This window comes from Chroicocephalus ridibundus, chromosome 4 (genome assembly GCF_963924245.1).
Source record: "Chroicocephalus ridibundus chromosome 4, bChrRid1.1, whole genome shotgun sequence".
NCBI classification, from domain to species: domain Eukaryota; kingdom Metazoa; phylum Chordata; class Aves; order Charadriiformes; family Laridae; genus Chroicocephalus; species Chroicocephalus ridibundus.
Window position 1 is genome coordinate 94,237,198 of NC_086287.1, and position 23,657 is coordinate 94,260,854.

At 67.8% G+C, this 23,657-nt stretch overlaps 4 protein-coding genes across 9 annotated transcripts; 3 read left to right on the forward strand and 1 right to left on the reverse strand.

Moving 5' to 3' along the window:
• The first annotated feature begins 840 nt into the window (after nucleotides 1-840).
• On the forward strand, nucleotides 841-5,678 carry TUBB3 (tubulin beta 3 class III). Its single transcript, XM_063333188.1, has 6 exons — nucleotides 841-1,781; nucleotides 1,893-1,899; nucleotides 2,586-2,849; nucleotides 3,180-3,288; nucleotides 4,031-4,141; nucleotides 4,404-5,678. The coding sequence occupies exons 1-6, from the start codon at nucleotides 841-843 to the stop codon at nucleotides 5,477-5,479; spliced, it is 2,508 nt and encodes an 835-aa protein (XP_063189258.1). The 3' UTR covers nucleotides 5,480-5,678.
• Nucleotides 5,679-6,924: 1,246 nt separating this feature from the next.
• On the forward strand, nucleotides 6,925-11,414 carry DEF8 (differentially expressed in FDCP 8 homolog). Of its 4 annotated transcripts, none has more exons than XM_063334889.1 (12): nucleotides 6,925-6,979; nucleotides 7,338-7,482; nucleotides 7,587-7,669; nucleotides 7,772-7,921; nucleotides 8,017-8,158; nucleotides 8,244-8,408; nucleotides 9,252-9,379; nucleotides 9,744-9,857; nucleotides 10,249-10,329; nucleotides 10,437-10,577; nucleotides 10,708-10,817; nucleotides 10,941-11,414. In XM_063334889.1, exons 2-12 carry the CDS (start codon nucleotides 7,377-7,379, stop codon nucleotides 11,041-11,043), a joined length of 1,323 nt encoding a protein of 440 aa, XP_063190959.1. In that variant the 5' UTR covers nucleotides 6,925-6,979; nucleotides 7,338-7,376; the 3' UTR covers nucleotides 11,044-11,414. The 4 variants fall into 4 exon arrangements, with proteins under 4 accessions (XP_063190959.1, XP_063190961.1, XP_063190960.1 ...); XM_063334891.1 differs by having other exon boundaries at nucleotides 6,946-6,979; nucleotides 7,358-7,482; XM_063334890.1 differs by lacking the exon at nucleotides 6,925-6,979 and adding an exon at nucleotides 6,990-7,062.
• A 371-nt stretch (nucleotides 11,415-11,785) lies between these two features.
• DBNDD1 (dysbindin domain containing 1) lies at nucleotides 11,786-15,547 on the reverse strand. The gene is made up of 5 exons (XM_063334899.1): nucleotides 15,415-15,547; nucleotides 14,357-14,473; nucleotides 13,211-13,357; nucleotides 12,604-12,744; nucleotides 11,786-12,515 (listed from the first exon to the last, which is right to left on the reverse strand). The coding sequence occupies exons 2-5, from the start codon at nucleotides 14,403-14,405 to the stop codon at nucleotides 12,355-12,357; spliced, it is 498 nt and encodes a 165-aa protein (XP_063190969.1). The 5' UTR covers nucleotides 14,406-14,473; nucleotides 15,415-15,547; the 3' UTR covers nucleotides 11,786-12,354.
• A 95-nt stretch (nucleotides 15,548-15,642) lies between these two features.
• Nucleotides 15,643-23,654, forward strand: GAS8 (growth arrest specific 8). 3 transcript variants are annotated; one of them, XM_063334883.1, is made up of 11 exons: nucleotides 15,643-16,107; nucleotides 16,673-16,765; nucleotides 17,439-17,636; nucleotides 17,832-18,038; nucleotides 18,439-18,493; nucleotides 19,150-19,355; nucleotides 19,638-19,805; nucleotides 20,153-20,239; nucleotides 21,263-21,472; nucleotides 22,744-22,809; nucleotides 23,126-23,621. In XM_063334883.1, the coding sequence occupies exons 1-11, from the start codon at nucleotides 16,105-16,107 to the stop codon at nucleotides 23,273-23,275; spliced, it is 1,443 nt and encodes a 480-aa protein (XP_063190953.1). In that variant the 5' UTR covers nucleotides 15,643-16,104; the 3' UTR covers nucleotides 23,276-23,621. The 3 variants fall into 3 exon arrangements, with proteins under 3 accessions (XP_063190953.1, XP_063190954.1, XP_063190957.1); XM_063334884.1 differs by lacking the exon at nucleotides 15,643-16,107 and adding an exon at nucleotides 16,228-16,568 and having other exon boundaries at nucleotides 23,126-23,622; XM_063334887.1 differs by lacking the exons at nucleotides 15,643-16,107; nucleotides 16,673-16,765; nucleotides 17,439-17,636; nucleotides 17,832-18,038 and having other exon boundaries at nucleotides 18,444-18,493; nucleotides 19,106-19,355; nucleotides 23,126-23,654.
• The last annotated feature ends 3 nt before the right edge of the window (nucleotides 23,655-23,657 follow it).

A 23,657-nucleotide genomic window follows, 5' to 3' on the forward strand; every position in this document is an offset into this window, starting at 1 on the left:
GGGCTGGGTCAGGCGAGGCTACTGGTGCTGTGGGGCCAGTGGGGGAGACGGGGCTCCCAGCCCCGCACATGGGGGCTGGGAGGGGCAGCTTGACTCCTGCAGTGGGGAGGGTCCCACTGGGGTCCCCAAGGTGCACGGACACCCCAGGGGACACAGGACCCACCCAAGGCACACAGGCTTGCAGGGCACATGGGACCTCCCAAGACACATGGTCCCCCAGCGTGCAGGGATTCCCCCCCCCAGGGCACAGAGGACCCCAGGACACATGGGGACCCCAAGGTGCATGGAACCCCAGGGCACAGAAGACCCCTATGGCACACAGCCCCCCAAGGTGCACGGCCCTGGAGGTGTATGGACCCGCTCAGGGCACGTGGGACCACCAGGCACATGCTGACCCCAAGCAGTTGGGCTCCTTGGGGCCGTGCTGGGGGTCAGGCCTCCGTGGTGGCTCCCTTGGCTGCCGGGTGCTGCCGTCATGCGGGTGCCCACCCTCCTCAGGAGGAGGAGCCGCGGGAGCCAGCTTTAAAGTGGGGCAGAGAAAAGGCCCTTTCTTCTCCGTCACCCTGGGCCGGCAGTGCATGGCTGCGGGGACGCTGGGCAGGGCTGGCCAGGAGGACGGCTGAGACACCGGGGGTACCGGCAGGCACGCGGCACCCCCAGCACATCCCCAGGCAGTGGGACTCCCCGTCCTCAGTTCCTCAGCATCCTCTCGGTCTCGCCGTCGGGCGCTGCGGGAGCGCTGGCAGGGTGGGCTGGGGGCCTGGGGAATCTACGGGCACTGCAAGGGGCCCCGGGGGCTCAGCCCCCAGCCGGGGGGTCCCTGGGGTTGAGGTGGGGGCCATGTCGACGCTGGCCCCCCTGCGTCTGCTGCGTGAGCCCTGGAACGCCAGCGAGGGCAACCAGAGCAACGCCACGGCCGGTGCCAGCAGCCCCTGGTGCCAGGGGCTCAACATCCCCAACGAGCTCTTCCTCATGCTGGGGCTGGTGAGCCTGGTGGAGAACCTGCTGGTGGTGGCTGCCATCCTGAAGAACAGGAACCTGCACTCGCCCACGTACTACTTCATCTGCTGCCTGGCCGTCTCTGACATGCTGGTGAGCGTCAGCAACCTGGTGGAGACACTCTTCATGCTGCTGATGGAGCACGGTGTGCTGGTGATCCACGCCAGCATCGTCCGCCACATGGATAATGTCATTGACATGCTCATCTGCAGCTCCATCGTGTCGTCCCTCTCCTTCCTGGGGGTCATCGCCGTGGACCGCTACATCACCATCTTCTACGCCCTGCGCTACCACAGCATCATGACACTGCAACGGGCCGTGGTGACCATGGCCAGTGTCTGGCTGGCCAGCACCGTCTCCAGCACCATCTTCATCACCTACTACCGCAACAACGCCATCCTCCTCTGCCTCATCGGCTTCTTCCTCTTCATGCTGGTCCTCATGCTGGTGCTCTACATCCACATGTTCACCCTGGCCCGCCACCACCTCTGCAGCATCTCCAGCCAGCAGAAGCAGCCCACCATCTACCGCAGCAGCAGCCTGAAGGGAGCCATCACGCTCACCATCCTCCTGGGCGTCTTCTTCATCTGCTGGGGGCCATTCTTCTTCCACCTCATCCTCATCGTCACCTGCCCCACAAACCCCTTCTGCACCTGCTTCTTCAGCTACTTCAACCTCTTCCTCATCCTCATCATCTGCAACTCGGTGGTCGACCCCCTCATCTATGTCTTCCGGAGCCAGGAGCTCCGGCGGACGCTGCGGGAGGTGGTGCTGTGCTCCTGGTAGGCAGCGGGACACTGGTAATGGCACGGCCACCCCCGCTGCAGGATGGATGGACGGATGGATGGACAGACGGGACGTGCCGGGTGGCATCCCCCGATCCGGGCTGGCAGGCTCGTGGTACCCAATAAAGGCTCTTTGCAGTGATGCTGTGGCTGGCACCGCCGTGGAGCCCCGGGGCGGGGGGCGGTCGCCCCTTCCCGGCCCCACCGTTCATTCAAAGCTCAATTCCTCCCAATTGCCGCTGTCGGGACGCGGATACCGGTCCCGGGAGAACCGGCGTGGGACCGGGAGGGAACCGGGGGGCCGTTGGAGCAGCCCGGGGCGGCGGGAGGCCGGTCCCCGCGGGGGGTGGGAGGCAGCCCCCGGACAAAGGGCCCCGCCACCGCTACCGCCGCCGCCGCCGCCGCCGCCGCCTTTGTTCTCGGGCCGCGCCCGCCGCCGCCCACCCCGTCCCCTTCCCGGCGGGGGCTCCAGCCGACCGGGACACCCCGGGGCACCCCCCCCCGTGCCCTGTCCCTGCCCCACCCGTGACGGGACGCGGGTTGGGTGGTGTGTGTCCCCCGCCGCCCCCCGGGATGCTCCTGCCGTGTCTGGGTGGTCGCTGAGCCCCCCTCCCCCGCGGGTACCGGGGTCCCCCCGTGTGCCGGGGCGGGTGGGTCCCCTCCCCTTGTCCCCCCGCCATGGGTGCGGGGGTCCCCTCCCGGGTCCCCCGCGGGTGCCGGGGGTCCCCGAGCCGGCGGTGCCGGTGCCGGGGCGGGGCGGGGCGGGGCGTGGCGTGGCGGGCGGCGGCGCCGGTGCCGCAGGGCTGTTGCGGCGCTGCGGCGGCGGCCGCCGATTGGCTGGGGGACGGCGGTGACGTCAGCGCCCGGCCCGGTGCGGCGCGAGGCGCCTATAAAGGAGGCGGCGGCGGCAGGGCCGCCCCCCGCGCTCCCCGGTGCCGCTCCGCTCCTGTTCCTGCTCCCGGTCCCGGTCCCAGTCCCGCTCCCGTCCCGCTCCGGCCCGGCAGCACCATGAGGGAGATCGTCCACATCCAGGCGGGGCAATGCGGCAACCAGATCGGCGCCAAGGTAACGGCGGCCCCGCCTCCGCTGCAGAGACGAGCGGCGGACAAAGACACCCCCCCCTCCCGCCGCGCCCCCCCCCCCCCCCCCCCCCGCCCCGTCCCGCCGCACCGGGAGGACAAAGGACCCCGCCCCTCTCCCCCCCCCCCCCCCCCGCCCCGCGCCTTTGTCCGCCGCCACCGCCCTTCAGCACCGCGGACAGCGCCCGTCCGGCCCCGCGCCCCGCCGCCAGGGGGCGCCCGCCCCGCCCTGCCCGGGGGGGGGGAGGGGGGGGCGTGGGGGTGTCGCGGGTGTCCCTGTGTGTGTCCCCCCCCACGCTGATCCCTGTGCCCCCAGTTCTGGGAGGTGATCAGCGACGAGCACGGCATCGACCCCAGCGGCAACTACGTGGGTGACTCCGACCTGCAGCTGGAGCGCATCAGCGTCTACTACAATGAGGCCTCCTGTAAGTGACACTCCCCACCGCCCCCCCCACGCGGGGCCCCCCGGGGGGGGACAGCCCAGCACCCCCACCCTGGGCGGGAGGGACACGACCCGCCTCTGTCCCTCCACCCGTGCAGGCAGGTCCTAGGTCTGCTCCCACCCTGATGGGGGGGGCAGACATGTGCCCTCCCCACGGGGCTCCGGGGGGGGGCAGAGGTGTGCACCTCTGTGGTTTGGGGGGGGGCGGTAGAACATGTGCACCCAGCTCCATGGGGACGTTTTGCTGGGGGAGGACACATGACACGTGCACCCAGATGCCTGGGGCCTTGGGGTGCTGGGGGGGGACACAACTCATGCACCCAATCCCCTGGGGCTTTGTGGTTTGGGGCGGGGGGGACCGTGACACGTGCACCCACCCCATGGGACTCCCCCCATTGCATGTGGGGGGAGAACTGTGCACCCAGCCCCACAGGGACCCCATGGGTTGGGGGGGGACACAACAGAACACGTGCACCCAGCCCCATGGGACCCTGCAGTGCGTGTGGGGGGGGACACAGACATGTGCACCCAGCCCCACGGGGACACTGTGGTTTAGGGACACACACGTGCACCCAGCCCCATGGGGACCTTGTGGTGTCGGGAGGGGGACATGACATGTGCACCCAGCCCCATGGGAGCCTGGGGGGGGGGGGAGGCACTCACAGAGAGTGGGGGGAGAGAGGGGGGAGAGTGGCAGGACCCTCCTGGAACGGGGTCTCTCGCAGCTCACAAGTACGTGCCTCGCGCCATCCTGGTGGACCTGGAGCCGGGGACGATGGACAGCGTGCGCTCGGGCGCCTTCGGACACCTCTTCCGCCCCGACAACTTCATCTTCGGTAGGTCCCCGGGGAGGGGGACGCCCTCACCCGCGTCCCCAGACCCCTCCCGGGCTGTCTCCGTCCCCGGGGCGCTCGGCGAGTGCATCCCCACCCGTGCCGCGGGGCCCGGCACGACGCCAAACCTTCGCGGTTTCCGCTTCCCACCCCACCCCGGCCTCAGATCTTGCCGATGCCGCCGCCGGCAGCGCCCGTCCCCTCCCCAGCGTGGGCGCGTGGGTGCCGGCGGCCATCGGATGCCTCTTTTTTCCCCCCCTGGCAGGGCAGAGTGGGGCTGGGAACAACTGGGCCAAGGGACACTACACGGAGGGGGCTGAGCTGGTGGACTCGGTGCTGGACGTGGTACGGAAGGAATGTGAGAACTGCGACTGCCTGCAGGGCTTCCAGCTGACCCACTCGCTGGGCGGGGGCACCGGCTCCGGCATGGGCACCCTCCTCATCAGCAAGGTGCGGGAGGAGTATCCCGACCGCATCATGAACACTTTCAGCGTGGTGCCGTCCCCCAAGGTGTCGGACACGGTGGTGGAGCCCTACAATGCCACGCTCTCCATCCACCAGCTGGTGGAGAACACAGATGAGACCTACTGCATCGATAACGAAGCTCTCTACGACATCTGCTTCCGCACCCTCAAGCTGGCCACTCCCACCTATGGCGACCTCAACCACCTCGTCTCAGCCACCATGAGTGGTGTCACCACCTCCCTCCGCTTCCCCGGCCAACTCAATGCCGACCTCCGCAAGTTGGCGGTCAACATGGTGCCCTTCCCGCGTCTCCACTTCTTCATGCCAGGCTTCGCCCCGCTGACGGCCCGTGGCAGCCAGCAGTACCGTGCCCTCACTGTCCCCGAGCTCACCCAGCAGATGTTTGATGCCAAGAACATGATGGCTGCCTGTGACCCCCGCCATGGCCGCTACCTCACCGTGGCCACCGTCTTCCGGGGCCGCATGTCCATGAAGGAGGTGGACGAGCAGATGTTGGCCATCCAGAGCAAGAACAGCTCCTACTTCGTGGAGTGGATCCCCAACAACGTCAAGGTGGCCGTCTGCGACATCCCTCCCCGGGGGCTGAAGATGTCCTCCACCTTCATCGGCAACAGCACGGCCATCCAGGAGCTCTTCAAGCGCATCTCGGAGCAGTTCACAGCCATGTTCCGCCGCAAGGCCTTCCTCCACTGGTACACGGGCGAGGGGATGGACGAGATGGAGTTCACCGAGGCCGAGAGCAACATGAACGACCTGGTGTCCGAGTACCAGCAGTACCAGGACGCCACGGCCGAGGAGGAGGGCGAGATGTACGAGGACGACGAGGAGGAGTCGGAGGCGCAGGGCGCCAAGTGATGCCCGACGCACCCCCCCCTGCCGCCCGCAGCCCCTCCGGCTTCGCGCTGCCGCCCCGGCTGGGCTCCCCCCACGCGCGTCCTTTCAGTGTCTCCTGACCCTGTCCCCCCCTGAGCCGGCTCGGCCCCCCCTTTCCCCCCCCCGCCTCCCCCCTTTTCGTTTTTTACTGGTTCGTGTCTATTATTTTTTTTGAATACTTAATAAATTTATTGCTGTCCAGGTACCACCTGTCTGCGGCTCCTTGAGGGGTGGGGGGGTGGTGCGCAACAGGGACACTCTGCTGGGGGCTCTTCCCATTAAGTGGGGACTTGGGGACCCCAAGTGCCCAAGGTGGCCATGCCCAAGCCCTGGTCCCCTCCCACCCAGACAATGGCTGTCCCCGGTGTGTCCCCTTGCACTGTGTGCCCCACACTGTCCTGCCCCGTGGGGGTGCAGGTGCCACATCACCCGGCTGCAGCGCCCGGGAGGGTGGCTGTGCCTTTGTCCCCACTGTCACCCTTCTCTGTGGTGTGGTGGTGGCTGCCCCCTCCCTGTGCCAGGAGAGCGTTGGCCCCTTGTCCCCACCAAGGACCCCAGGGTGACCCCCCAGGGCTGGGAATGCGCCTGGCTTTGGGGGATCCAGGGCACCCTCAGCCCCCTGGCTCTGGGGACCCCCAAATCCAGCCTAGGTGCTGGGCTGCCCCCAGGGTGGGGGGCCAGGCTGTGCTGCCGTGGGGCTGCAGCCCCCCCGGGGCCACCGCTTCCCTCCTGGGGGTCCCTGGGCCCCTGTGTGGGTGTGGGGGGAGGGGCTGTGCTGTAGGGGCAAGGGAAGGGGCTACAGGGCCAGGGCACTATGGGGCTAGGGGCTATAGGGACAAGAGACTATGGGGCAGAGGGTTATGGGGACTGGGATCTATGGGTCTGGGGGCTCCGAGAGCAAGGAGCTATAGGTCTGGGGGCTCTGGGGACCGGGAGTTATGTGAACAAGGGACTACAAGGGCGGAGGCTGTGGGGACAAGGGGCTATGGGGGCGGGGGCTACAGGGACAAGAGACTATGGGGTCGGGGGCCATGGGGACAACGGACTGTGGAGCTGGGGGCTCCGGGAGCAGGGAGCTGTAGGTGTGGGGACTCTGGGGACCGGGAGCTATGGGGACAAGGGACTACGAGGCTGTGGGCTATAGAAATAAGGGACTACGGGTGTGGGGGCTGCGGGGACGAGGAGCTCTGGGGCTGCGGGCCGTGGGGCGGAGGCCGGGGGGCGGCAGGGTGCGGGGGCTGGGGGCGGTGTGCCGTGTGTCCGCGGGGCCGTGCCGGTGCGTGGGGACGCCGCGTCTCGTCCCCGCCGTCCGCCGGGCGCGGCCCCGCCCGGGCGCGGTGCGGTGCGGTGCGGTGCGGTGCGGTGCGGTGCGGTGCGGTGCGGTCCGCCGGCCGACAGGGGGCGCCATCGCGGCGGGGCGGGGCGGGGCGGGGCGTGCGGGAAGCGCCGGCGGGGGGGCGGCGCGGGGCGGGCGGCGCTGCGGTGAGCGGGGCGGGGGCGCTGGCCCCTGGCGGGCGGGGGGGCCGGGGAGGGGGGGGACACCCGGTACCGGGGGCTCTGCTGGGGTACGGGGGGGGGCAGCGCGGGGGGGGGGGCGGTGCTGTGGTGCTGTGCCATAAGGGGGTGCGGGGGGGTCCATCCGGGCCCGGGCAAAGAGGGGTCGGGGCTGCACCGGGGGTGGCTGCACCGGAGGGGGTGCACCGGAGCGGGGGGGGGCGCACCGGGGGGGCCGTACGGTACCCGGAGGGCCGAGGCGGGCGCAGGGCGGGGACCGCGGCCGTGGGAGGCGGAGGGACGGGTTTGTCCGGCGGGGACGGTGATGTGGGGGCGCCGGTGACAGCGACAGGGTGCCGGTGACAGCGACGGGGTGCCGGTGGCGATGGCGTACGACGAGCGGCTGGCCCGCTTCCGCCAGGCCCACCTCAACCCCTTCAACAAGGCCCCCGAGCAGGGCGAGCGCCCCGACGGGGGGGACCCCGACCCAGGTGGGTGCTGACACCCCTTCCCCGTCCCCCCTCCCCGTCCCTGCCCCACGGCGCGGGTGGGCGGCCGGTCCCACACCCCCGGCATGGCGCTCACCCCCTTACAGCCCGGCGGCCGGATCCGTCCCCGGGGGACCCCGAGGGCACCCTGGACCTGGGCCTGGCCGAGGACCACTTCTCCCGCCCCGTGGTGAGTGGGGCCGGGGGGGGGCGCGGAATGGGGCTGGCGGTGGTGGGGCTGGGGGGCTGCCGGTCCCCCTTCTTCATCCTCACCCTCCTCCTCGTCGGGCAGGGCCTGATCCTGGCGTCGGACGTGCAGCAGCTGCGTCAGGCCATCGAGGAGTGCAAGCGGGCCATCCTGGCGCTGCCCGAGCACTCGGAGCGGCAGAAGGACGCCGTGGTGCGGCTCATCCACCTCCGCCTCAAGCTGCAGGAGCTGAAGGTGGGGCCGGGGCTGGGGTAGGGGGGTCTCCGTGGCCGGGGAGAGGCCGTCTCCATGGCCGCTGACACACACCCCCCGGCACTTCGCCTCCGCAGGACCCCGGTGAGGATGAGCCCAACATCCGGGTGGTGCTGGAGCATCGCTTCTACAAGGAAAAGAGCAAGAGCGTGAAGCAGATGTGTGACAAGTGCAGCACCATCATCTGGGGCCTCATCCAGACCTGGTACACCTGCACAGGTGGGGGCCGGGACCCCCTCCCCTTTCTTCCCATCGCCCCTGTGTCCCCGTCCCCACGCCGACGGCCACCCGTGTCCCCCCCCAGGCTGCTACTACCGGTGCCACAGCAAGTGCCTGCCGCTGGTGAGCAAGCCCTGCGTGCGGGCCAAGGTCAGCCACCAGGCCGAGTACCAGCTCAGCATCTGTCCCGAGAGCGGGCTGGACAGCCAGGACTACCGCTGCGCCGAGTGCCGGGCCCCCGTCTCCCTCCGTGAGGCTGCGCCGGCACAGCGTGGGGCTGGGGGGGTTGTGGGGCTGGGCTCCTCTGGGGGCTGCGTGGGCTGGGGGTGGTGGTGTGGGGCTTGAGGGGGGTGTGGAGCTAGGCTCCCCTGGGGGCTCTGTGGGGCTGGGGGGGGTGTGTGGCTGGGGAATGTGTGGGGCTGGGGGGAGCTGGGGGTTCTGTGGAGCTGAGGGGGGAGTGGGGCTGGGCTCCTTTAGGAGCGGTGTGGGACTGGGGGCAGCTGGGGTCTGGGGGATGTGTGGGGCCAGGCTCCCCTGGGGGCACAGGGTGGCTGGGGGGCATGTCAGACTGGACTCTTTTGAGGATTTTGTGGGGCTGGGGGCAGCTGGGGGGTTGGGGGCTCCATGGGGCTGGGCTCCCTTGGTGACTCTGTGGGTTTGAGGGGCTGTGGGATGGGGGATGTGTGGGGCTGGGCTCCCTTGGGGGCTGTGTGGGACTGGGAACGAGGAGTTTTGTGAGGCTGGGGGCTCTGTGGGGTTGGGGGGACCTGGGGGCCAGGGCTGCTGGGGGCTGGGGGATGTGTGGGGCTGGGCTTCTTTGGGGGCTGCATGGGGCTGGGGGGAGCTGGAGACTGGGCCTCTGGGATCTGTGTGGGGCTGGGAGCTATGGGGAGCTGGGGGGGTCAGGGCTATGGGGCACTGGGGGGGCACAGAGCATGGGAAGGTGACGCTGGGGCCCCGCTGTGTCCCTGGGTGCTGCCGTGCGTCCCACGGAGGGCACATGGCGTGGGGTGAGCAGGGTGTGGTGCTTGGTGTGCCAAGGCGTGTGCTGGCGCGTGTGCCAACGCGTGTGCCGGCGCGTGTGCCGCCGCAGGGGGGGTGCCCAGCGAGGCCCGGCAGTGCGACTACACCGGCCTCTACTACTGCAGCAGCTGCCACTGGAACGACCTGGCCGTCGTGCCCGCCCGCGCCATCCACAACTGGGACTTCGAGCCCCGCAAGGTGCCCCTGGTGCGGGGTGGTGGCTTGGGGGCACCCAGGGTCCCAGGGGGGTCACCTGGGGGAGCCGTGTTCCTGGGTGGAGGTCACTTGCGGGGCTGTGTCCCCGGGCAGGGGTCCCAGGGGGCTGTGTCGGTGGGTAGAGGTCACTTAGGGGTCCGTGTCCCTGGGCACGTGGGTCCCTGGGGCTGCATCCCTGCGTGGAGGTCACTTGGGAGGGGGGTCTGTGTCCCCAGGGCTATGTCCCCGGCAATGGGGTCCCCGGGCAGTGGTGCTGAGGGTCCCTGGGGTCGTGGCGGTGGGGACGGCCCGGTGCCCGCCTGGTGACAGTGTCCCCGGGCACCGTGTGACGGCTGCGGACGGGCAGGTGTCACGCTGCAGCATGCGGTACCTGGCGCTGATGGTGTCGCGGCCTGTGCTGAAGCTGCGGGAGATCAACCCGCTGCTCTTCAACTACGTGGAGGAGCTGGTGGAGATACGGGTGAGTGCGGTGGGGCCACACATGGGGGAAGGGACCCCACCGGGCAGGGTGGGCAGCAGGGGACAGCATGATGGAGGGGGCGTGGGCTGAGCAGGGAGGGAGAGGGGACCCCGGCAGCACCCACAAAGGGGGAGCAGAGCAGGGGTCAGGGTGCCCAAAGCGCTATAGGGCTGAACTTGACCCAGCCTGACCTTGTCCTTGTCACGTCCCTGTCTCCATCCTGTCCTTAACCTGTTCTCATCTCATTCCTGTCCCCATCCCCATCCCATTCCCACGGCATACCCATCTCATCCCCATCCCTGTCCCCATCCTGCCCCTGCCACCACCCTTTTCCCTGTCTCGGTCCCATTCCCATCCCATCCCATCCCCATCCCATATCGTCCCCCTGCAGAAGCTGCGCCAGGACATCCTGCTCATGAAGCCCTACTTCATCACCTGCAAGGAGGCCATGGAGGCGCGGCTGCTGCTGCAGGTCAGGCCCCGCGTGGGCGGCCGAGCCAGAGGGACCCCGGGACCACGGGGCACCTGGGCTGGGCACGGCAGAGCCGGGCACAGCGGTGACAGGCTGTCCGCCTGCAGCTGCAGGACCGGCAGCACTTTGTGGAGAACGACGAGATGTACTCGCTGCAGGACCTGATCGACATCGAAGCCGGTCGCCTGAGCTGCTCCCTGACGGAGATCCATACTCTCTTTGCCAAGCACATCAAGCTGGACTGTGAGGTGAGCCGGTGCCGTGAGGCACACACAGCCGTGACCCACGGTGTGGCTCCCCTGGGGGCAGCGCCGTGCAGGGGAGGTGGCGCGGTCCCCACCGGGCACCACTGTGACCCTCTGCCCGCTCCCGCCCCAGCGCTGCCAGGCGAAAGGCTTCGTCTGCGAGCTCTGCAAGGAGGGCGACGTGCTCTTCCCCTTCGACAGCCACACCTCCGTCTGCACCGACTGCTCCGCCGTCTTCCACAGGTACGACACGCACTGGGGACGGCCACCTCCCGCCAGGCGCGCCGATGCGGCACTGAGGTGGGGGGACACGGGCGGCGCTGGGGCCGGTGCAGAGGGGTGACCCAGCGCTGTCCCCCCACGCAGGGACTGCTACTACGACAACTCCACCACCTGCCCCAAGTGCGCCCGGCTCAGCCTGCGCAAGCAATCCCTCTTCCAGGACTCCGGCACCGAGGCAGACCCCTAAGGAGGGGGGGGTCCAGCCCCATGGCCGCCCCCCACCTGCCGTGGGGCCCTGGGACAGACACGGGCAGCCCCACAGCCGCTTGGGGTGTGGGGTGGCCCCCAGCTCTGCACGGCAGCTGGGACCCTCTGCCTGCGGGGACGGCAGCCCTGGGCCTGGACGTGGCTTTGGAGGGGGGGGAGGTCGCTGCCGGACCCCAGCCTCTCGCAGGGCGGGGGTCCGGTGCTGCGCTGCCTGCAGCCGTGCGGCGTGGGCGAGCATGGCGGCCGAGCCGGAGCCACGGGCGCTGCCGGGGAGGGCGAGCACGGCGGGTCTCGGCAGAGGAGCCCCCCCAAACGCCTCTCGCCATCTCTGCGCGGAGGGCATCGGGGGGGGGAGGGCGGGAGACAGGAGCCGGGGCTGGGGAGGGGGCGCCACCCTCCCACCCCCCCCCACCCCACACACACTACTGGAATAACGCTGCTGATTCTGGGGGAAAACACACAGTTCCCCCCAACCCCCCCCACACGGACACCCCCGTTCCCGGGGCTGAGCCTCCGGGGGGGCTCCCCCCCCTTCCCCCCCGGTTTTCCTGTAGCATTAACGACGCCTCTTTGCGCAACCCAAGCACTCGTGTCCCGGCTGTGGCTCGGCGGCGGCGGGGGTGTGGCGTCGCGTGACGTCATCGGTTTCCGTTAAGGCGGGGGCTGCTCCCGGTCTGCTGCCCAGCGGGAGGGGCCGCGGCCAGCGCTGCCCCGCTACCGGCTGGGTTCCCCTCCCGCGCCGCCCCCTTCCCCGGTCTCCCCCGGGGGAGCCCCGTGTCCCGCCCGGGGGTCGCCTCCCCTGACGCAACCCCCCCTCCCCGCCCAGCGGCGACGGAGACGGGCAGAGCCGCGGCGGTGGTGGGTCGGTCGGTTTTACCGGAACAAAACGCTGCTACATGAGGACCGGGCGGGCACCGGCACCGGCCATGCTCCGCCGCGGCAGACGGGACCGCGCCGGCCCCGCGCTGGGCTACGGGCAGCCCCGGGTCCCGGCGGGGGGGGGCCGGCTGCTCCTTCCCCGCCGCTCGGGGGGCCGCTCCGGGCCACCGGCTTTGGCCGGCCCCGTGCCTCCTTCCCCGGGGCTCCTCTCCCCGGGGCCGGTCCGCCGTGCCTCCGGGAGAGGTGACCCCCCCCCCCGCGGCATCAGTCCTGCACCCCGGCCCCCCCGGGCAGGGCGGCGGGGATGGGCTCCGTCGGTGCTGGGGATGAAAGGAGGCGACTGGCACTGCTGTGTCCCCACGTCTGTCCCCTGGCGTGTCCCTGCGTCCGTCCCCCGGTGCCGGGGCAGCCCCTAGGGCTCCCGCGGGCGCTCGGCGGGCAGGAAGGCGTCCGGGGGTCCCGGCGGCAGCTCTGGGTCGCTGAGGTGCTTCTTCTCCCGGCCCTGCTCCCGCGCTCGGGTCCAGGAGGGCGAGCGCAGGTACCCGGCCCGTGGCACCACCTGCGGCTGCAGCCCTGCGGGGACAGACGGCTCAGGGAGGGACGGACAGACAGATGGGTGGACAGGTGGTCGGACAGGCTGAGAACGGCCCTGCGCACTCACCGCTGGGCGACTCTCCGGCCACGTTCTCCTCATCGGAGTCGGCGAAGACTTCGGCCAGCTCCTGGTCCGACATGTCAGTCAGCTCTGTCAGGTCCAGCAGGTCGAAGTGCACCTCCAGCGAGGAGACGCTGCTCAGGGGCTCTGCGGGCAGCCGGACATGCTTGGGGACCCGACCAGAGGCCCCGGGGATGGGCTGGGGGCAGCAGGGTGGGTGCCCGGGGTGGGGAGTTGGGTGGGGGGGCTGGTGCTGAGGGAGCTGTAGGAGAGGGGGGGACAAGGGGCTTGGTGGGGACGATGACCCCCTGAGGGCTGGCAGGGGATGTTAAGGGCAGGCAGGAGACGCTAGGGACAGGCAAGGACCCTGGGGACGGTCAGGTGGTGGCAGGAGATGCTAAGGGCAGGCAGGGGACGCCAGGGACAGGCAGGGGACCCCAGAGACAGGGGATGCTAAGGGCAGGCAGGGGATGCCAGGTACAGGCAGGGACCCTGGGGGCAGACAGGAGATGCTATGGGTACACAGGGGATGCCAGGGGTGGGCAGGGGACCCCAGGGACAGGCAGGGGATGCCAGGGGACAGGCAGGTCTGCCCGCGCAGGGCCACACTCACGTCTGCGCTCGGTGACCTGCAGCAGGCCGGCGCTGGGGATGGGGATGCCGCCCTGCTCCTCCACGGGGTCTGTGGGGGGCTCCTGGGCTGGCCCGTGGACAGGGGTCCCCACAGGGTGCTCTGGGGCCAGCGTCTCCTTGCTGAGTTCTGCGATACCGACACTTGCCACGTCGGTGACAGCAGATCCCCCCTGGGGCCCCATTGCCCCCCCTGGGCTTCCCGGCAGAGGGGATGGGGGCGGTGGGACCCCAGTGGGGACAGGCAGATCTGCCCGGGGCCCAGCAGCCCCGGTGCCGGCAGCCAGCAGCCCCACGCCCCCCGCCCCGCGCAGCCCCTTTGTGTCGGTGAGACAAAAGCGCGGCCTGTGCCGGAGCCCAGACAAGGGGCGGTTTGTCTCCCAGCAAGAGCCGTCGTGGCACAGCCTGTGGTCGTGGCACAGACGTGTCCGGGCGCTCCTCCGGGGTTGAGCGGGCACCGAGGGTGGGCAGGCGATGCTGCGTGCCCAGGGCAGCACCGGGCACCACCACGCCGGGGCCCAGGCAGCGCCCGGTGCTGCCCCAGACACGCAGGGTCTCCTGCCCACCCGGGGCTGGTGCTGAGGCAGGATGAAGCCGGCTGCACCCTGGCACCATGTGCCACCTGGCCCTGCCATCACCGCGCTGCTGGGCAAGATGGCACAGGGACAGGCTCACCAAGGGCAGGGCATCTCCTCCTTCCCCCCCAGGGCGGTGGCAGTGGAGCAGGGGACAGAAATCCCCCCAACCCAAAGGAGCCAGGATATGGAAAGGGACGCTACGGGAGCATTTTGTTCCTGTTCGTGGTAACAGAGCCACAGGACACCCCTGCCCTGACACCGGTTCTGCTGTGTCCTGACCCCACAAGGTGGGACCAGGCATCCTGCACTGCCGGTACCTTCCCTCCAGGCGGAAACGGGGTCCCCAGCCCGCTCCAATGCTGGGAAGAGCTCCCCAGGGAGGGACATGGGGGCTGCCTGCTCCTGTCCGCTCCCACCATCCCACCCCACAAACCACCGCAGTGTCCAGCCACAGTGGGTGACACAACAGTGTCACCGTACGGAGCGCATCCTCCCCTGCCACCAGCAGCCTCCTGGCCTCACTCCCCCCGACCCCCGAAGCCCCCACCCACCGGGGCGCTGGTCTCTGCCGCAGAAATCCCCTCTGGCCTCCGTCTGCATGGTCACGCCACGCCGCCGGCCACGTTGCCGGCCACGCCACCCTGCTCCGGCCTGGGCTCACCGGCTGCCTGGTGGGGAGCGGGGCCAGCATGAGGGCTACCTGCCGGCACGCTGCTCTGCTGACTCACGTCAAACTGCAGAGCCAGACAGCCACCGGCTCTGGCCACCCCACCGGCACCGGTCCCGCTCCTGGCCAGTGCCTGGCTCGGTGGCAGCGTCCAAGGGCCCGGTGCCGCGGGAGGGCACGGCCAGGGCTGCCACCGTGACAGGGGCCACGGCACAGCCGTGTGCGGGGCACATGCAGGAGGGATGGGCATGCACGGGAGCCCTGGCACCACCCGTGTCGCCATGCAGGACCCCCCCTACAATGCTGGGGTCCCCCAGGCTCCACTGACGTGGCCACCACCCCGATTCTGAGCACCTCAGCCCTCCGCACCCCTCCACCATCACCGTCACACTCCATGGGGGTGTCTGCCCTGGCATCCCCCCCTGCACCTCAGCCTGCCCCAGGCACCCTGTACCGCAGCCCGGCACCCCACTGCACCCCTATGTCTCGGGGGCACCCCACTGCACCCCCACAGCCCCATCCCGGACTCTCCCTGCACACCCCCTCCCCTTGCACACCCATCCGGAGCCCTAGGCACCCCCCCTTGCACAGCACCCCCCTCCATCCCCGCACACACCCCCCCGGCAGCCCCCTTGCGCACCCCCCATTGCACCCCCCGCATCCCCATCCAGAGCCCCCGGCACCCCCGCTCGCACAGCACACACCCCCCCGCATCCCCGCACACACCCCCCGGCACACCCCTCGCACACCCGCCCCTTGCACACCCACCCCGCCCTACATCTCCCCCTGCACGGTCCCCGCACCCCCCCCGTCTCCCCCCGCGGGGCCCGGCCCGGTTCCGCCCGCTGCGGGATCCCGGCTGGCGGAGCCGCCCGGACCGAGGCCGCGGTGATGGGCGCGCCGGTCCGTTACCGCCACTCCTCCCACCGCCTTCGCCCTCACCTACGGTGCCGACCGCTCCCGGAGCCTCCATGGGCCGGGCCGGTGCCGGTGCCGGTACCGGTACCGGTGCCGCTGCTGGGCGGGGCGGGCCCGGTGCCAGCCCGCAGCCCGCACGCTCCTGCCCGCCGCGGCGGGGGCGGTGCTGGGGGTGGTGCGGAGGCGGGGACCGGGGCGGAGGGGGGGACGGGACACCGGGACCGGCCCCGCCTGCCCCGGGGGACTGGGGGGTGCGGAGAAGGACCGGGGAGCACGGGTCCGTGGGACGGGAGGCACGACGGGGACCCGGAGAGGTTCACAGATCCGGGATGCAGAGGAGACCCGAGGAGGGACACACGGGAACCGGGGGTGCAGCGGGGACTCCGGGCGTGCGACGGGGTCTCGGGGGCGAGCCGGGGCGCCGGGGGACCCCGGGTGCGGGGGCCGGGGATGCGGGAACACGGGGGACCGTGGCGCAGCGGTGATCCCGGGGGTGCGGCGGGGTCTCGGGCCCGGTCCCAGCGAGCACCCCCTGGGCGCAGCGGGGACCCCCCGGCCCCGGATGGCTCCCCCCACCCCCGGGCGCGGAGCAGGCCCCGCCGCCGTTGCTAGGGCGGGGCGCCGCGTTGCTAGGGGGCGTGTCCTTCCACCGCCCAACTCTCGCGAGATCCGCCCGCCCGTTGCCTGGAGACCGCGGCGCCAGCGGCAGCCGCCATGGTGAGAGCGGGGCCTGGGCCTGGGCCGGGACCGGCGGGGAGCGGGTAGACAGAGCCCTGGGGCGGCTGCGGGGGGCTCTGCGTTAGCTGCTGAAGGGTCCCCTGGAGCCGGGGGGTGCGGGCAGCGGAGGGCTGCGGGGCTGGGCCCGGCCCGGCCCGCTCTTGGGGAGGGAGCCCCGAGGGCTGCGGGGGTCCGGCCTGGCCCGGCCTGGCCCACTCCTGGGGAGGGGAGGGAGCCCTTGGCACCGTGCACAGCGCTGCGGTGACTTTCATGAGGCATTAGCTCGGGTACTTGGTTTTGTTCCCCGGGGCTTCACTGCGGAGCTGAGCAGGCAGCAGCTGGGCGTGAGCTATGGGTGTCCTGGGGGGTCTCAGAGGCTTCCAGGCTCCTCCTGGGTACCCTGGCTGCACCAGCCAGCGCTCCCTGTCACCCTTCTAATCCTGTCCCCGCCATGAGAGCAGGTATGCTTTGTGGCCTGGGCCGGTGCAGGGGCACTGAGCAGCACAGCTTCCTCCCAGCACCCAAGCCACACGCACACCTCCTGCACTATTCTTTCTTTCCTTAGGCGCCCAAAAAGAAACCCGGAAAAAAAGGGAAAGGGAGCAAAGCTCCAGGAGTGGTGGATGTCTTGTCCCCAGAGGAGATGAGCAAGGAGCAGGTGAGAGATCCCTTGTCTCTCAGCCCACGCCCCCTACCCCACCCCGACTAGGAGGACGTTTCTGCCTGCCAGAACAGTGCTCAGGACCCCTGTGTGGTGCCTGGCTCCGGGGGTGACAGGTGGCGGAGGGTGACAGAAACAAGCAGTCGGGTTTCATTTTACTGCCTGATGCTTGTCTGGGCTGGGGCGATTCTCACTGTTTCCGCAAGAAGCAGCCCCCTCATCCCACCCTCCCTTCCACTGTTCCCAGGCGCCCTGCTCTCCAGTCCTGTGCCCTTGCTGTCTTCTCCACAACCCTGGCAGCCTGCTCAGCTGGGTCATGGCTCTGCCTGGAGATGTGATTTGCAGCCTGCTGCGCTCTCAGTAGCGTTGCTGCTGGGGCAGGAGGCATCCGTAGGTGTGGGGAGGGCAGGCAGAGGTGGAAGGTGCAGCTGCTGCCTCTCGGTTGCTCCAAGTCCTGCTTGTTTTGCCGTGTGTCCTACAACCAGAGGAGATGGCCCTGACCTGGGGACCTTGCTCCTGGGATAAGATCTTGCACATCTTGCTTCTCCGTCCCAGTAATAGTCACTGTGTCCTGCCAAGTTTGCGACACGGCTTGCCATGGGTGTTTTGCAAAGGCATCTGTCTGAGGCCTCCTTTTCTGCCTACTTGGTTCTTCCCCTTGGCTTTGCAGCTGGAGAACCATGTCGCGCGTCTCCGGGAGGAGCTGGACCGGGAACGGGAAGAGCGCAACTATTTCCAGCTGGAGCGTGACAAGATTCACACTTTCTGGGAGATCACCCGCCGGCAGCTGGAGGAGAAGAGAGCAGAGCTGCGGAACAAGGACCGGGAGATGGAGGAGGCAGAGGAGCGGCATCAAGTGGAGATCAAGGTGGGAGTGGAGAAGGCTAAAGGTGTTTTGAGTGCCTCAAGCTCCATGTGAGCCTCGGGCAGCTCTGAGGAGGAGAGCGAAGGGGGAAGAGGAGGAGAAGCTGGGCAGGATGCAAGCCAGGAGCGTCTTGGCCAATATCCCAGCTCTCGGTATCTTCTGCTGAAGCCCCTCACCTGGTCTGTGGCTTGGTTTTAGGTTTACAAGCAGAAGGTGAAGCACTTGTTGTATGAACACCAGGAAAACCTCACTGAGCTGGAGGTGGAGGGCACGCTGTCCATGAAGCGGGCCCAGAAGGATCACTGGGACCAGGAAATGGAGCTGCGTAAAGACATGCGCTCCTTGAAAGTGGAGCTGAAGGAGCGGGAGCTGGCCAACGAGGTGGTGGTGAAAAACATGCGCCTGGTATGTCCCTGGTGGGGCTGTGTGTGAGGTGCCTCTGCTGCAGAGGGAGGTGGTGGGGCCTCCTAGCCCCAGGGTGTGAGCAGGAGACTGCCTCTCCAGCTCCCTCCATGGGGTGGGATGGGGTTTGCTGCAGGCAGCAGTAACAGATGGACTTAGAGGCACTAGAAAGTCACCGCAGGAATGGGGAGAAGGGCTTCCTGGGGCAGTTCCTGTGAAACCCCTCTGCTGCAACAGGGAGCTGTGAGAGCAGCTGGAGAGCCTACGAGCCGCCGTTTGCACGGATAATGTGGGATTGGTGCCATGTCGGGAGCCTTTCCCAGGGAGCAGGAGCAAATCCCTCAGGATGCAGCTGACTCAGGATTTGGTTGTCTGCGTCTAACACGTAGCTTCTCCCTAACAGAAACAAGAGGAAGAGATCACCCGGCTGTGCAACGACTTCGAGAGACAAGTGAAAGGTCAGGACATGCGCGTAGCTTCTGCATGGCCTCCCTTTGTCAGTGTGCCGGGGAAGGCTCCTCTGAGCTCTGCTGCGCTGCTGGGCTCCCTAGCAGAGCCTTGAGCGAAAAGGGGGCTGGTTTTCCTCCAGTTCTGGTCAGTTTCTTCCCAGTTCTGGTCAGTTTCTCCCCAGTTCTTGCTCCCCTGTGTTTTGGGACTGCCAGACCCCCAGCATTGCAGGATCGAAATGAGGCCGGGTGCTTGTAGTGCGAGCGGAGGGGCGCAGGCAGGGCGCCTGTCACTGCTGCCAGGCCGTACTGCTGAGTGCAGCTGCCTGGCAGCGCTTCCCCAGGCTGCAGGATGGGGAGGCTGGAGGAGCCCTTGCAGAGTCCTCGCTCCAGTCTCCTCCTCAGGGGACGTTTCAGGTTCTCACAGGCTGACTTGGAGCGTTTCCATGCCCTCTTTCCAAGGATGCTATTTCTGGGCTCTGCTCTCTGTGGTCCCTGCGTAACTGCTCTGCACGCTGGTGGCAGCTGCGGTGACGCTGCTAACGGGCGTCCTGTCCTCAAGTAATGCTGCGGTGGCACGCACCAGGCTGGTGCTGGCTAACGGAGCTGGGGTTCATTACGCAGGGTCTCCAGGAGGTCCTCACTCAGCCTCCTGTGTGCTCCCCCAGAGATCGAGGCCAAGCACACCAAGAAGATGCAAGTGCTGCGGGACGAGCTTGACTTGCGGAGGAAGACCGAGATCTATGAGGTGGAAGAGAGGAAGAACAGCCACATCAGTGAGCTGATGAGGAACCATGAGAAGGCCTTCAATGACATCAAGAACTACTATAACGATATCACGCTCAAAAACCTGGCTCTCATCAGCTTGCTGAAGGTATTGCCTGCCCCCCTGCTGTAGCTTGCCTGGCCTGCAGAGTGTCCCCCTTCCACCAAGGGACCGATCCTGTGAGGATTTCACCCAGATCTGACTGGTTCCCAGGTGGCAGTGTGGGTGCTGCTGGTCTCCTGAGGGCTGTACACCGTTACATGAGCGAAGCCCTTGAGCACAGGGAGATGCATCTTGCTGGGCCAGCAACTGGAGGGTGTCTGGAGGTTGTGGGAAGCTCTGAGGAGCTGGGCAGCCCCCAGGAGTTGGCACTCGTGTTCCCAAGAACAGGACCAGATAGAGGAGATGAAGAAGAAAGAGAATCACTTGGAAAAGGAGAAGGCAGATGTGCTGCTCCAGAACAAACAGCTGAAGGAGCCCCTGCAGCAGGCCCAGGAGCAGGTGTTTGAGCTGCAGAAGAAGCTGGCCCACTATGACAAAGACAAGGAGGCCCTGACGGTGAGTGGCCAATCCTGACCTTTCCTGAGTCACCCTGGCTGTTTCCTGGAGGGAGTCGCTCAGCAGTGACCTCTGCTGCTTGGCTTGGCCAGATCGCTGAGCAAAGTCCTTCGAGTCCCTTTCAGCTCAGCTGGGGGTTTATAAGATCTCAGATGGGACTCCTGGGACTCTGGCAGTGAGAAACAAGAGTAGCCCCAGCTGCAGAGCAGGAAGGGAGTTGGTGTGGATGCTGCCTGTTGTTTTCTCACCCATATCTCTTTGCTGGTCACTCTCCTCCCTTGCCAGAACGCATCCCCCACACCCCCCACAGAAACCCGTGCTCTTTAACTGTGCCTTCCCACTCGCAGAACACGAAAGCCCGCCTGAAAGTCACCCAGAAGGAACTGAAGGATCTTCAGTGGGAACATGAAGTGCTGGAGCAGAGGTTCAGTAAGGTGAGAGTTGCAGGAGGGTCTGGGCATCCCTCTTCCCTCTCCAAACCCTGTCCCCTCGGCAGAGGACTGGGCATGGGGGCTTAGCAGAGAGCCTGTGCTTAGCTGAGGGCTTTCTGAGGCTCTAATCCAGAGCCGTGTGATAACTGCTGCTTACAACAAAGCTTCTGACCGCTTTGGCATCTCCCACGGTCAGCAGACAGGCCTGTCCTTGTACTTTGCTAAGCAATCATGCACGCTCCAGCGGTCCCCTCCCGGCCTGCGAGGGACTGGCTGCAGCAGCAGCTCGGGGGCAGAGCCGTGGGGAGCAATAGTCAAGGGCTACCACCCCTGGCCACAGCTCGCTCCCTCCTTCTGCTGGCATTTGGGGGTTGCTCCCCCCGCTTGCCATGCTGGGGCGGCTCGGGATGAGTCCTGTTGACTGAGTTCTCCCAGACTCAGCCTCTTCCTCCCAACCCCCGCCCCGCAGCTAACCCAGATAAATCTGTTGAGGCAGAAGAGAGCTCATTTGCAATTCGTAGAAATCCCCAGGAATATGAACATTGATCTGAGGCCTCGTTAACAATCCATCATTAAGGCAGCAACATATTCAGTGCATTCAGAAGTAGGCTGTGGAGGAGAGATTGTGTCCTAATTAGGACACTTATTAACTAGCTGTGAGCCAGGGACTCCTACCAGCTGCGAGGAGGAGAGGAGAGACCCCGGTGTGCTCTGGGGCCCTCTCTGAGGTCTAAAATAGTGCCGCAGCGAGCCCGTCAGCCCGTTCTGCTGTCGGGGTGTCCCATGCCCGGTGGGGAGGAGGAAGCAGAAGTGCAGGTGCTGAGGAGGTGCCAGCCATGGAGAGAGGGAGGGAAGCTGTGCTCCAGCACCTGTGTTCCCTGCGGGCTGCAGGTGCCGTGGGGATCGGCTGGGCTCTCGCTGGAGCAGGCAGGGCCGAGCTGCTGGACCTGTTTGCTGCCAGTCCTGCGTGGCTGCCAGCCCGGGGGTCCTGAGAGCGGTATGAAGGCGTGCTGTCTTTGGGAGCAGGTGCAGGCGGAGCGAGATGAGCTCTATCAGAAATTCACCAAAGCCATTAACGAAGTGCAGCAGAAGACAGGCTTCAAGAACCTGCTCCTGGAGCGCAAGCTGAAAGGACTCCTCAGCGTCCTGGAGAAAAAGGAGGTGGAGCTCAGCGAGGTCTTCGCAGGCTCCAACCTCGACCCGGGTGCCCTCTCCTTGGTCTCACACAAGCTGGAGGTACCGTGCGCTGCCGTGGGACCCTGCAAAGGCTGGCCTTGAGGGGGAGAGGCTGCTCTGGGGTGAACGCAGACATTGGAGCATGCGAGTCCCCATCCTACGTGGCTGTATCTGCCACATCACTCATTCCCAGCACTCCCAGGGTCACGCGTGGTGCCGCAGGGCACACCGGCTCTCCCTCGAGAGCAGAGCGTGTGGGTGTCGGAGTTTGGCACTGATCTCTCCCTCAGGTGGGGCGTGTTTCGAGGAGAATAGCCCCAGGCCGAGCAGCGCTCACCAGCGCTCTGTGCTGCCAAGCAGCCGTCTGTGTGCCGGTCCCTCAGCGACCTGGGGTGCTCTGTGCATGGGGTGTCGCAGCCGGTGACCCTCGCCTGGCCTCCCTGGCTGCAGAGACAGTGTAGATGGGTTCCCAGGGGCTCTGCGACGTCTGGCGTGCTAAAAATACATATGCAGAAAGCCTCGGCGCGGAGGCTCGGAGACCCACATTCCTGGAGCCTGCCGCAGCCGTAACTTGAGAACTTGAGAAGCAGCACTTGCTCTGGGTTGGGTTGAGAGGCAGGGCACCCAGGTTCCATGCTTGGCTTGCCCACCCCCTCAGTGCCCTGTCGCTTGTCCTGTACCAGCCTGTCCCCTTCCAGGTCCCCTCTGTGGTGGGTGGCAGTGAAGCCTGCAGATATCCTCTTGCCAGGGTGCCCTGGGGATGCGCACAGCAGCAGCCGAGGCTCTGGGGCTGTAGGATGGGGCAGCGGATGTGTCACCTACTAGCAGGTGCCACAGCAGAGGAAGGAAAACGCATTCCTGGGAAGGTGTCACGGCGTCAAGCTCTCCGGCAGCTGCTAGGGTCCTGGAATTCCTCTGCTCAGCTGCCTCCAGCAGCTTCTCGGGGAGCCTCTCTCCCTGTAATTCCCCTGGTGCCGTGGCGGCAGGGCAGCGCTGCTGGAGCAGGTGCTGCTGTCGCCTCCCGCCCCCGCTTGCAGCAGGGCAGACGACGATGGCAGGGTTGTGCTGGCGCTTGTGTAGTTGGTCTGGGAGGTCCCTGTCCTCTGCCTGGGGCTGGCTGTCCCTGGCAGTGCTGGCTCAAAGGGAGCAGGGTGGTGGCCGCCTGCCAGGCCGTGCTGTGAGCTGCTCTGCTTGAACCAGGCCCCGATGCCAGCTCAGTCGCCAAGCAGCAGCTCCTCCGTGCACTCGGACATGCTGCTCCCGGCTGCGGCACGGCCACCGTGCCACCGGGGCTGGGCAGCTGCTGCCTGACGCGCTGTCTCCCTTTGCAGGACGTGCTCAATTCCAAGAACACCACCATCAAGGACCTGCAGTTCCAGCTGGCCCGAGTCTGCAAGGTGAGGGAAGGGGCTGGGGGGCTGTTGGGTGGTGGCCGCGGCTTGCGGGGGTGGAAGAGGGACCTTCTGCTCCAGGCTGTGCACGGAGCAGAGGGAAGGGAACGCGCAGCAGGTCAGCTGAGCTGCTTCATGCCCTGGGCCAGGCAGGACCCAGCCCAGGCTGCCATTCCTGTTTGGCCTGTGAAAGACGGCATGTTGTGGTCCCCCGCTCCATGCAGTGGGGTGCAGGGAGCCCGTGCGTGGGAGAGGACCAGGCGTGGAAGGGCTGGTCTGGAGCTGGGCTTGGGGCTGACTAGGGGGGGCACTTCTCTTGCAGGCGCACAATGACATGCTGCAGACGTTCGAGGCAAAGCTGACAGCCTTTGGGATCCCCCTGGACAACCTGGGCTTCAAGCCCCTGGCGAGCCCCGTGCCGGGGCAGGCAGTGGGGCAGGGCCCCGCGGGACTCGTTGCTGTGCCCACCTGATGCCAGCCAGCACCGAGGGACACACCGTGCCAGGGAGGGAGCAGGGCTGTGCCCCGTTGGTGCTCCACACCATTAAACAGACCCCAGTGAACCTTCTGGAGGACCTGAAGGACCCTCTCTCCCCTCCCGGGGGGGATCTTTCCTCTGGAGCAGCCCCTGACTCCTGCCACGGGGGATGCCAGCCACAGGCAGATGCCAGCTGGGTGGGCTCTGACCAAGTGGTGCCAGTGCGGCCCCAGACCGGGAGGGCTCCTGGCATCCCACCCACCAGAGCAGGCCGGAGCAAGGAGTTGGGGCTTGCCTGGGCCCCCCCCAGGATTCCCTGCCCCTGGGGCTCCCCTCCTTTCCCCCTCCAGCAGCCGTGTGTGTGCTGCCCCCAGGA